Source organism: Tursiops truncatus, chromosome X, assembly GCF_011762595.2.
Source record: "Tursiops truncatus isolate mTurTru1 chromosome X, mTurTru1.mat.Y, whole genome shotgun sequence".
Lineage (NCBI taxonomy): Eukaryota > Metazoa > Chordata > Mammalia > Artiodactyla > Delphinidae > Tursiops > Tursiops truncatus.
The window spans coordinates 65,626,545-65,639,853 of record NC_047055.1 but is presented as its reverse complement, the minus strand read 5'-3'; the positions used below and the strand labels follow the sequence as shown (position 1 = coordinate 65,639,853).

General features: G+C 36.9%; 1 protein-coding gene across 1 annotated transcript in view; it reads right to left on the bottom strand.

The window, feature by feature from the left end:
- The window catches only part of ATRX (ATRX chromatin remodeler), a 247,901-nt gene that overhangs the window by 171,733 nt on the left and 62,859 nt on the right, over window positions 1-13,309 (bottom strand). Inside the window, 2 exon segments of the mRNA XM_073799062.1 lie at window positions 252-304; window positions 1,208-1,263. Of these exon segments, the coding sequence (XP_073655163.1) occupies window positions 252-304; window positions 1,208-1,263 (109 nt within the window).

The following is a 13,309-nucleotide window of genomic DNA, read 5'->3' as shown; positions in this document are numbered from 1 at the left end:
CTACATATTGCCAGGGCCACTAATATATAATAAATCCCCTCCTGGGAAATTTTTAATTAAAATTAAAAGTCAAGTGATGGATACAAGAGATTCATTATACTATACTGCCCTTTTAAAAATATATATGTTTGTATAAAATAGTTTACTGAGAACAGAGTGCTTTAAGTTTAGAAAAAAAGATTATTCTAAGAAAAAGAAAATAAAACAACCTGAAAAAGAAAGTAACTTTTTTCCCTTCAACATCAACCAACCTCTTTGATCGTGATGATCCTGATGATTTGGATTTTTCTGAAGAGCTAGCTCCCTAAATGCGAGAAATAAATACAAAGGTGAGTAAAACTCTCAGAGAAACATCCCTACAATTAACTGTTTCCCTATACCAAGATGTCTAATATAGTGATAGAATGAGATATAATTTTTATGCCTAAAGTATTTTTCTAAAAGGAACTTCAAAAACTAATTCTAATTTACTCTCAAGTTTCCTTGATTTAAGATTAATTTTTTTCATTAAATTGTTACTGTTGAATTTTGAGGTACAGAAGATGATACACTGCTATATCATGATCTCGGCCTAAGCCAACAAAGACAAAACAAAGGTGTAGAGGTAATCAGATCCCAACAGGGGCAGAGAGTTTTAAGGATCTAAACATGTGTCACTTTCTCTATCCTAACATATGGCACAGAATACCTTCTATGATTTCCTTTGAGATACTAAATTTACCTTGGTTTTGCCAATATAATCAGTATATTTTATTGGATTCAATTTTTTACACTAGGTGGGAAGAATCCTAAAACTGTAGTGTAGGCTGGGGTATCAGGTGAAGGACCTCAGGATGGGTTCCAATAATACTGTTTAAGAGACTCTAAAATACTCAGTTTTGAGAGATCTCAGAACCATGGGGTCATGCCCATAACAACCACCTTGGGCACCATTGTTGCAATATAATAACACTCAAATACCTATCTGTTAGCAAGCCTTCAGTTGTCTGACTTTAGCTATACAGCTGAAGCAAACCACAACAATAACAAAAACAATGAACACCATCAAAAAGTGGACAACGACCCAAAATGAAGTACTGTAATAATACTTGGGTATAACAGTAAACTCAAACACATGCATGTATTAAATAAAAGCAACCTGATGACATACTCTAGTTGATTAGCATTAATTAATAAATATCTTTTAAATGCTTCAAATTATTCTTACCTCTTCCTTGCTGTTTTCCATCATATCAGAGTTATTTCCAGAACCACTGACTTTATCTTAAAAGAGAAGAAGTAAAAACATTATTTATCTCTTTGGTGCATTATCAAATAGAACACCAATACCTACGATTCCATGAACCTATTTTTCAAACTATGTAGTATGGCAGTATTGGTAGTACTTTACTCACATTAAAATATAAGAGTTTTCTATCAACTATACTCCAATAAATTTTTTTTAAATAATATTGCTTTGGTTAAAAAAGAGTTTTCTGAGTGGCATGGACATATATACACTACCAAACGTAAAATAGATAGCTAGTGGGAAGCAGCCACATAGCACAGGGAGATCAGCTCGGTGGTTTGTGAACACCTAGAGGGGTGGGACAGGGGGGGTGGGAGGGAGGGAGACGCAAGAGGGAAGAGATATGGGAACATATGTATATGTATAACTGATTCACTTTGTTATAAAGCAGAAACTAACACACCATTGTAAAGCAATTATACTCCAATAAAGATGTTAAAAAGAAATTCATGTAAAAAACCAAAAAAAAAGTTTTCTGATTAAAATCACTCTCTTTTGACACGCTAATCCCTTCTGAAACAGCATTTCTGAAAAGAGCAGTTTGTACTCAAAATATTTCCTACTGTAATTGTTCAAGGTTTTTCTCTTAGAAGAAAATTTAAGTTCCATCTTCTACTAAAAATAAAATCACATTAACTGTATTTTCCTTTACCATAAGACACTAAAAAAAGAAAAACAACTTCCTAAAGGAAGCAGAGGGAAGGAAATAATAAAGATTAGAATAGAAATTAATGAAACAGGGAATAGAAAACAATAGAGAAAAATCAACAAAACCAAAATAAGTTCTTTGGAAAGATGAATAAAACTGAAAAAAAAACACTTAGGCTAGATGGACCAAGAAAAAAAGGAGACAAGACTCAAATTACTAGAATGAAAAATTAAAGAGAGGATGCCACTACTTACCTTAAAGAAATAAAAGGATTATAAAGAAATATCATGAACAACTGTATGCCAAAAAATTAGATAACCTAAATGAAATGGACAAATTCCTAAACACACACAAACTACTGAAGTTGACACAAGAATAAAGAGACAATGTGAATAGACCTATAACTGAAAAGACTGAATTGGTAATCAAAAAACTACCCACAAAGAAAAGCAAAGGTTCAGATGGTTTCACCACCAAATTACACCAAACGTTCAAAAAGAAAAAAAGCATTAACACCAATTTTTCACAAACTCTTCTAGTAAAAAAGGAGGGAACACATCCCAACTCATTCAATGAGACCAGTATCGTACCAAACCAGAAAAGATACCACAAAAAGACCAACATCACTTATGAATACAGATGTAAAAGTCCTTAATAAAATACTAGCAAACTTCAAAAGAATGAAAGACATGTCTTTCTGCTACAGACTGCGAGAAAATACTTGCAAAAGACATATCTAATAAAGAACTATTATCTAAAATATATAAAAAACCCAAAACTCAACAATAATAATATAAACAACATGATTAAAAGCAGGCAAAAGATCTGAAGACATTTTACCAAATATATGCAAATGGAAAATGAGCATATGAAAAGATGCTCCACATCATATGTCATTCGGGAATTGGAAATTTAAAAAATAAGATAACACTATATACCTATTACAATGGACAAAATGCAGAACACTGACAACACAAAATGCTGGTAAGGATGTGAAGAAATAGGAACTCTCATTCACCGCTCAAAAAAATGCAAAATGGTCCAGCAACTTTTGGCAATATCTTACAAAATTAACCAAACTCTTACCACATGATCCAGCAATCACACTCCTTGATATCTACCCAAATAAGTTGAAAATAAAGTCCACTCAGATGGACTGCACACAGATGGTTTTAAATATTTTTACTTATATAAACACCTTCGAGTTCCGGCAGAGAGCGCGGTGAGAAGCGGATCGCGGCCTTCTAGCCCGGGGCCCTCCAGGGCCCTCCAGGCCCTCCAGCCTCTGGTCGGCAGGTGAACTGGGGGGCCCCCGGGACAAGCTCAGGCTGTGTCTTACCGAGCCCCAGAGCCCTCGCCGCAGCCGCCCACTGGCAGGGCCCGAGCCTGGAAGCAGCAACAAACTGCTCCCGCACCGCCACTTCCGCGACCTAATGGCGGCAGCCCCTCGGAGCCCAGATCCCACCCACCGCCGGGTCTCTTGACCCCACGCTGCAGGGGTTAGGCAAGCCTCCGTCACGCCACGGAGGACGTCGCGCCTTTGGGCGTTGGGCGTGGCAGGGTGAGAAAAATAGCGGCCACTGGAAGACTGCGGAGGGCCATTAGAGCTTCGAGGGCCCGGGAAGGGGGCTCTATGTGGACGCCAGCTCAGCCACCCTTCGGCCTTGGAGCCCGCGCGGATCCGGGACCTGAGGTGACCTCTCTGCCCCAGTTGGACGAGACCTCACATCGTCCGGACAATGACAGACAAAGGCCTTAACAGGCCCGGAAGGTGAGCGGAGCCCCGGTCGACGATGGGTGGAACGTTAGCGGGTCATCGGGCGGTTGGTCATCGTTCTACCAAGACCTCGATGTCGGAAGATAGAAATGGTATTATAACGTACCACACGCGGCCAACAGGAAGTGCCAGCCACCCTTTGGGAAGATTTACTGGCCGTTTGTAGAAGGCCTGTGTATATAATATGAAAAAGCTGCTCTCAACTTTCCCCCCAACCTTTGGAAAGAAAACTTTTCTCTACATATAGGCCTTCTAGATGTGACGAGGTTGCCGACGTATGATAGAGTTAAAGTCACATGTCTTGTAAATGCCCATTTGTTTCTTTAAAAAAAAACCGTAGAAAAGAAATGTCTTCTGGAAATGACTTTTCGAAATGGAGTTGTTTGACCACCTCTAGAGGCAACATCAGGAGCCACAGAGGTCCACGTTTGTTCAGTGGGTTAGAGGACATGGAATGGAAGACGTTGAGGAGGAAGAAAAGAAGGTTCTGTGCCAGACTGGTCACAGAAAACATTTGCATATTAGAACCATTGTTTTGTGTGTGCATTTTACTCCTTACTACTGTATGTGTAGTTGACCATAAGTACTTTTTTGAAATATCTAGTCTTTCTAGATCTTCTAAAGTGCCTGATATATGTTCAAAGTAGCGGTAGTAAAAAGACATTTTGTAAATATCTTTTTGTTAAAATTCGTATGAAATGTTGTTTTGTGGGGGGAGGGGTGGCCAAACCACCTTTCTGAACAGTACGCAGTATGCACTGTGTTTGTTTGTGCACTGGTTCAAGGTCGCGGGGAGGAGAAGGAAGTGCAAAGAGCTCTGTGCCAGTGTGTTTATAGTGAGGCAAGATTAACCATTGTCTTTTTTATGTTCCTGCATTTTGTTTCACTTTGCTGTGTATATAGTGTATATAATGGACAAATGAGTCCTAATTTACAACATCTAGTCTTTCTAGATGTTAAAGAGGTTGGCAGTGTATGACAAAAATAGTAAATAATACATTTTGTACATTTTGTGTTAAAATTTCTAGGAAGGATTGTCTTCTGAAAATTTGAGCATGATAGCCCTCTGGGTTGGTGGGGGGGAGAGAGAGAAGGGGGTTGGTCTTAGAATGGCTAGAATGCTGGTATTTTGAAGACAGTTTCAGATTATAACTGTTACATGTGTGCAGTTCATTCAGTACTGCTCTGTATATAGTGGACAAATTAAGTCCTTATTTGAAACATCTAGTCCATCTAGATGTTTACAAGTGCCCAACGTATGTTAAATGTAGAGGTAGTAAAATATCACTTTGTAAATATCTTTTTGCTAAAATTCACAGGAAGTACTGTCTTTGGGAAGTTAAACCACCTGTCTGAGCAGTATACTATTGTCTATACTTGTTCAGTGGTTTGGAGGAGGGAGGGAAAGAATTGCAAAAGGTAATATGCTAGTGTGTTCATACCAGGACATTTTCAGACAAAACCATTTTTTGTATGTTCATTTTGTTTTGCTGTGTATATAGTGTATATAATGGACAAATTGAGTCCTAGTTTTGCAACATCTAGTCTCTAGATGTTAAAGCGGTTGCCAGTGTATTAGCACATTTTGTATACTTTATTGAAATTCATAGGAAAGCTTGTCTTCTGTAAATGACTTTTGGATATGAATTTGTTCAGCCACCTCTAAGCATTACATATGCATGTACTTGTCCACTGGATTGGCGGTGGAGAGAAGGAAGTGAGGGAGGAAATGGTTCAGGCCAAATGGTCATATTTAGAAGATACCTCAGATTATAACCATTGTTACATGTGTGCAATTTTATTTAACAGTGCTGTGTACATAGTGGACAAGTAAGTTCTTATATGAAATATCTATTCTTTCTAGATGTTTAGAAGTGCTTGATGTATTTAAAAGTAGTTTTAGTAGAATAATGCTTCCTGTAAATAGCTTTTAAAAACTGATGGGAAACACTGTCTTTGGAAATGGAATTGTTAAACCTCCTCTCTGAACAGTATACTCTGTGCTTGTTCATTGGGTTTAGGGAGGTGGGAGGGAAGACTGCAAAAGATGTTTTGCTAGCAGGTACTAGAACATTTCAACTTATCCATTGCTCTATATGTTACATGCATTTTGTTTAACTTTACTGTATATATTTTGTATATACTGGACCAATGGGTCCCAATTTTATAATATCTAGTCTCTAGATATTAAAGAGGTTGCCAATGTATGACAAAAGTAGAGTTAGTAAACTAACACATTTTGTACACTTTGTGTTAAAATTCATTGAAAGGCCGTCTTCACTGAATTCATTGAAAAGGGCCTTTGGAAGTGAAATTGTAAATCACATCTAAGTGACACCTGTGCCTGTACTTGCCCAATGTTGGATGGATGACAGAAAGGAGGTACTGGGAGAAATGAAGTGTTCTAGACTAGAATGTTCCTATGTAGAAGACACTTTCAGACCTAAGCATTGTTACATGTGTGTAGTTTATTCAACACTACTGTGTATATAGTGGACAAACTTTAGTCCTTATTTGAAACATCTAGTCTTTCTAGATGTTTAGAAGTGCACAAAGTATGTTAAAAGTAGAGGTAGTGAAGTAACATATTTTGTAGATATATCCTTTTGTTAAAATTCATATGAAATACTGTCTTTTAGAAATGGAGTGATCAAAATGATCAAACCACATCTCTGAGCAGTACACATTATTTTATTTGTGCTGGTTCAGGGAGAAAGAAGAAAGTGTAAAGGGCTTTATACCAAGACTGACCATTGTCTGGTGTGTCTCTGCATTTTGTTTTACTTGGCTGTGTACATAGTGTACATAAAGGACAGAGGGTCCAAATTTACAACATCTAGTCTTCCTAGATGTTAAAGAGGTTGCCAGTGTATGACAAAAATAGCCGATAAATACATTGTGTACACTTCGTGTTAAAATTCATAGGAAAGACTTCTGAAAACAACTGGAGGAAGTAAAATTGTTAAAATCCCCTCTAAGCATTACAGTTGCTTATTATTCTTGTCCACTGGGTTGATAGAGATGAGAAGGGGAAGCTTCTAGGCCAGAGTGTTCCTGTTTAGGAGACATTTTGTGACTATAGCCTTTGTGTGCAGTTTCTTCAGTGCTACTACGTGTATACATAGTGGACAAAGTTAAATCTGTATTTGAAACATCTAATCTTTCTAGATGTGTAAAAGTACACAACATATGTTGAAAATAGAGAGTTAAAAGTAACACCTTTTAAGTTTTTTTTTTCTGTTAATTCATAGGAATGGTTGTATTGGGGAGTGGAAATTGTTAAACTTGAGTCTTGTAGAGTAAGCTGACTATTCACTGGGTGGTGGGGAGGCGGGAGCAGACAGGAAGGAAGTACAGAGAAGGGATCTGTGCCCATGAGTCTTTAGACAAGTTCAGATTGTCTAACCAGTGTTCTATTTGTGTGTTTTAGTTAATATTGCTGTGTATCAAAGAATAAGAAAGTCCTAATGCCCAAAGTATATTAAAAGTAGAGGTAGTAAAATAACCCCTTAATAAATGCCCTTTTGTTGGTTTTTAGGAAGGGCTGTGTCTTCTGGGAGCGTCTATGTTAATCCACCTCTTGGAGCTAGATATAGTCCTGTACTTAGTTGCTGATATGCTGGAGGAGGGGTAAGAGGAAGGGTGAAGGGAAGGGCTCTTAGCTAGTATCTCCATATCTAGAAGACAGTTTTAGGTTATAACCATAGGTCTAAATGTGCATTTTTGTAAAGTACCAATGCTTACTATGGACAAGGTTCATTCATTATTTTGCAACATCTAGGCTTTTTAGGAGTCCTGAGGTGACAATGTATGATAAAAAGTAGAGCTAGTGAATTAACCAATTTGTAAGTATCTTTGTTATAATTGGTAAAAAAGTAGCATCTTGGACATGGAATTGTTAAACCATCTGAGAAATGTACACCAGGACTTGTTCATTAGGTTGGCAGCAGAGGGGCAGAAGGCAGTATAAAAGGGAGGGAAGTACGTGGATGTGTTCCTTTTTATATTTTGATGATAACCATTGATGTGTGTGCATCTCTTAGCTGTACTATAGGAATACATTGTTAAGTAATTCAGTGGAAACATACCTCCTTGCTAATACTTTAATAGTTTAGATCAGATAATGAATCCTCTTAAAAGCATTATACTTTGGGTACGCTGTTGCTTTATGTCTCATTTTTAATTGAACGTTAAGGGAATGTAGTATTTTAATCATAACTCTGCCAATATCTTTATCTAGAGGCCTGTTGCCATTTTTGTCTTTTCTGAAGTTTTTGTCACCAAAAAAGGATTACATTTTTTTTCCTTCCAGATTGAGTTGGTGTAGTGTATTTTTGGTTATCAAAATACTCATAACTTTGGGACTTTGAAATGGTAAATATTCATGATGTGTGAAAAAGCATGATACATAACTGTATGATCTTAATTACATAAAAATGGATGCTTAGTTGTGTTTAAATACACAAACGAGACCTAGAAGGACACATCAAATGGTAAACTGCTTGTGATGGAGGATGACTTTGTTTTTTGCTTCTTGTGTTCTTTGGTTTCCTATTATGCACATGTTAACTTTTAAGAAATAAATGTTATTTTGAAAACCTTAAAAAAAAAAGAAAACACCTTCGTAAGTAGCTTTTTTCCCATAATTGTCAAAATTTGGAAGCAACCAAGATATCCTTCAAAAGGTGAATTGGATGAACTGTGTTACATCCAATCAATGGAATAATATTCAGCTCTAAAAAGAAATGAGCTACCAAGCCATGAGAAGACATGAAGGAAGTTTAAATGTATTGTATATTACTATGTGAAAAAAGCCAATCTGAAAAGATTACATACTGTACGATTCCAACTATATGACGTTCTGGAAAAGACAAAACTACGGAGACAGAAAAAGATCAATGGTTGCCATGGATTTGGGGGCGGGGACAGGGGGAAGGATGGATAGATGGAACAGAGGATTTTTAGTGCACTTGAGACAGGAGGGAGGGTGGCAGGGCACAACCATTAAAAGAATGAGAGCCATTGAGGATACGACAAAAACTGGTTAGAACCAAGTAGGCCCAAGATGGTGGAAGATTCGACTTCCAGTAGACCTTGAGCCTTGTTATACACTCACTGTAATACATTAGCATGCTAAATGACACACCCACAAGGCACCATGACAGTTCCTAGGCTAATCATAAAAGGCCAAAAAGTAGGCAGTGACTCAATTCCTGGAAATCCCCACCCCTTCCCCAAAATAGTTGGAATAAACCTCTTACTCATTAGCCTATGAAATTACCAAACCCATAAAAAATAAACACCCCCCACACCCCAGGGCCTCTCTACTTCTGAGGTGGCCCACACCTTATGGATTGTGTAGCTCCCAGGGCTGCTCTCTCACCTTCTGAGATGAACCGCATTCTGCCTACGGAACGTGTATCTCGCTCAATAAACCTACTTTCACTTCACTATGGCTCGCTCTTGAATTCTTTCCTGCACGAAGCCAGGGACCTTCACTTGGCAGCACATCCCAGGAACTCACCCGAGACCTGGAACATGACCATCCTCTTGCACCCCATTTTCCTGCAACATCTTTACAAAGGAAGAGGAAGAAGGTGGTCTTCTCTCCTTTCCCACTTTTCCTTTGATTGTAAAAATGTAGCCAACTTAGTTCTCAGGGCACAGCCCTCTTGCCTGCCTGCTTGTATACTTCACATGCATCTTACATTAATAAATCTACTTCTTGCCTGTCACTTTGCCTCTCGCTGAATTCCTTCTGTGCTGAGACATAAAAATCTGAGCTTCACTGAGTCCTGAGACCAGGTGTGCGGTTTCAGCTTGGGAGGGTTTGAGTCCCCTCCTAAGCCAGAGGTTGCACGTTCAAGTCCCATCTGAGGCACAACTGGGTTTTAGTCCCATCTGAGGTGGGACTGAGTTCAAGTCCCAATCTGAGGTGTACAGTTTCACAGTGAAACTAACCTGTATGATACTATAATGATAGATAGATGTCATTACACATTTGTCAAAATCCCTAGAATGTACAACATCAAGAGTGAAATCCAATGCAAGCTATGGGTTTTAGATGATAATGACTTGTCACTCACTGTAGGTTCATCAACTGTAACAGATGTACAACTGTGGTTGTGGGGGAGGCTGTGCATGTGTGTGGACACATAATAGGAAATTTCTGTACGTTCCACTCAATTTTTCTGTGTACCTAAAACTGCTCTAAAGAATATAATTTATTTTTTTAAACTCTTAATAAAGGAAACTTCCACAGCAAGCTACAAAATACCCACAGGTAACATCATACTTAATGGTAAAAGACTGAATGCTTTTGCTCTAAGATCAGAATACGAGAAGGAAATCCTCTCCTGCCACTTCCATTTAACATTGTAATGGAGATTCTAGCCAGAGCAAGCAAGCAAGAGAAAAGAAATAAAAGGCAGCCAGACTGAAAAGGAAGAAGTAAAACTGTCTTTGGAGACATTATCTTGAATAGAGAAAGTCTCAAGAAATCCATTAAAATATTACAACTAGTAAATGAGTTCAGAAAGGTTGAAGGATGTGAGAACAATATACAGAAGTCAACTGTATTTCTGTACACTTGCAAAGAAAGATCTGAAAATAAAACAATCCATTTATAATACCATCAAAAAGAATAAAATGCTTAGGAATAAATTTAACAAGAGAAGTTAAAAACTTATACTCTGAAAACTACAAAACATCATTGAAAGAAATTAAAGACTTAAATCAGTGGTAAAACACTGCATGGTCATGAAATAGAAGACAACATTAAGATGGCAATACTCCACAAATTGATCTACAATTTTTAAAAAAAGGCAATCCCTGTCAGAATCTCACTCGACTTCTTTGTAGAAATTGACAAGCTCATTCTAAAATTCATGTAGAATTAAAATGGACCCAGAATAGTCAAAACAACCTTCAAAAGGAAAAACAAAATAGGAAGACTCGCACTTCAAGATTCTAAAACTTAGTGTAAAACAACTATAATCAGTACAGTGTACTACAGGCAAAAGAACAGATATAAAAATCAGTCAAAAAGAAATGAAAGTTCAGAAATAAACCCATATATCTATGGTCAACTGATTTCCAACAGCATGCCAAGACCATTCAGAAGGGAGAGAATAATCTTTTCAACAAACAGTATGGCACAACTGTGTATCCACAAGCAAAAAGTTAAGTTGGAGACCTGCCTTACACCACATACAAAAATTAACTCTAAATGCATCATTAAAAACCTAAACATAAGAGCCTAAACTATAAAACTCTTTCAAGAAAATATTGGGGTAAATCTTTGTGACCCCAGATTTAGAAATAGATCCTTAGACATGACACCATAAGTATGAGCAACAAGAATAAAAATAGATACGCTGGACTTTATCAAAACTAAAAACATTTGTGCTTCAAAGGACATCATCAAGAAAATTAAAGAAATACATATATATACACAACAGAATGCTATTCAGCCTTAAAAGGGAAGAAAATTTTGATACATGCTACAACACTGATTAACCTTGAAGACATTATGCCAAGTAAAATAAGCCAGACACAAAAGGACAAATACCGTATGACCCCACTTATATGAGGTTCCTAAAGTAGTCATATTCATAGAGAAAGAACGTAGAATAGTGGTTGCCAGGGACTGGGGGTAAAGGGGATTGGGAAGTTAGTGATTTTAATGGGTACAGAGTTTCAGGTAGAGAAGACGAAAAAGTTCTGGAGATGGATGGTAGTGATGGTTACACAACAGTGTGAATGTACTTAATGCCATAGAACTGTATACTTAAAATTGGTTAAAATAGTGAATTTTATATTGTGTAGTTTTATCATAATAAAAATCTAGAATATATAAAGAATTCTTATAAATCAATGATAAAAAGACAAACACCCAATTAAAAATGAGCAAAGGATCTAAATAGATAATTCTCTAAGGAATATATACAAACTACCAATAAGCACATGAAGAGATGCTCAACATCATTAACCATTAGGCAAAATGAAAACCAAAACCATAATAAGACACGACTTCACATGTACTACGATGGCTAAAATTAAAAAGTCAGATAACAACTACTGTTGGCAAGGATGCAGAGAAATCAGAATCCTCATACACTGCTGGGGGGAATGTGCAATGGTGTAGCCACTTTGGGAAACAGTTTGATATTTCCTCAAAGGATTTAACAGAGTTACCATATAACTCAGCAATTCCACTCCTAAGAGAAATGAAAATATATGGCCACACACAAACTTGTTCACAAATGTTATAGTAGCATTATTCATAATAGCCAAAAGGTAGAAACAAGATGTTATTGTCCATCAACAAACAAATGTGGTATATCCATATAAAGAAATGTTATTTGGTCATAAAAAGAAATGAAGTACTAATATGCACTACAACATAAATACACCTTAAACACATTATACTAAGTGAAAGAAGCCAGTCACAAAGAACCACATGTAATAGAATGCCATTCATAAGAAAGTCTGAAATAGGGAAATCTATAAAGACAAGGAAGTAGATTAGTGGTTGCTTAAGGCTGGGGGTAGGGGGTGATATCTAAAGAGTACAGAGTTTCATTTTCAAGTGATAATAACATTATAAAATTTACTGTGGTGACGGCTGCATGTATTTGTGAACATACTAAAAACTACTGAATTGTACACTTTAAACTGGTGAATTGTATTGTAAGTAAATTATATCTCAATAATGGTGTTAAAAGTTTTAGTAGTCATTAGGGAAATGCAAATTAAAACCACACTGAGATATCATTAGGTATCTATCAGAATGTCTAAATTTTTTTTAAAATAGTGGTAAAACCAAATGCTGGCGAGGATGCAGAGAAATTGATCCTTCATACATTGCTGTGAGAATATAAAATGGTATAGCCACTCTGGAAAACAATTTAGGAGTGTCCTTAAAAAAAAAAAAAAAACATGCAACCATCCTATGACACACCAACTGCACTCCTGGGTATTTATCCCAGAGAAATGAAAACTTATGTTGACACAAAAACCTGTACACTAATGTTTACCAGCAGCTTTATTTGTAACAGCCCAAATCTGGGATCATCCCAGATGTCCCTTAATGGGTAAATGGTTAAACTGTGGTACATCCATACCATAGAAAACTACACATTGCAATAAAAAGGAGAGAACTATTGACACATGCAACAACCTGGCTGAATCCCAAGGGAATTATGCTAAGTGAAAAAACTCAATCCCCAAATGTCATATACTATAGGATTCCATTTATAGAACATGTTTAAAATGAAAAACAATTTAGAAATGGAGGACAAATTAGTGATTTCCAGGTGTTAGGCACAGGTAGGAGTAGGGGTAGGGAGCTGAGCATGATTATAAAAGGGCAAGATAAGGAATCTGCATGTTGACTGTGGTGGTGGATACATGAATCAACTCAAGGTAATCAAACTGTATAGAACTTAACAAAAACACAAAAGTACAAGTAAAACTGAGGAAATCTAAATCAGATTGGTAGATATCAATAACGTGGTTAACTGACAATATGTTATACTTCTGTAGAATGTTGCTATTGTGAGAAACTGGGAAAAGTGTGTAAGAGCTGTGTGTG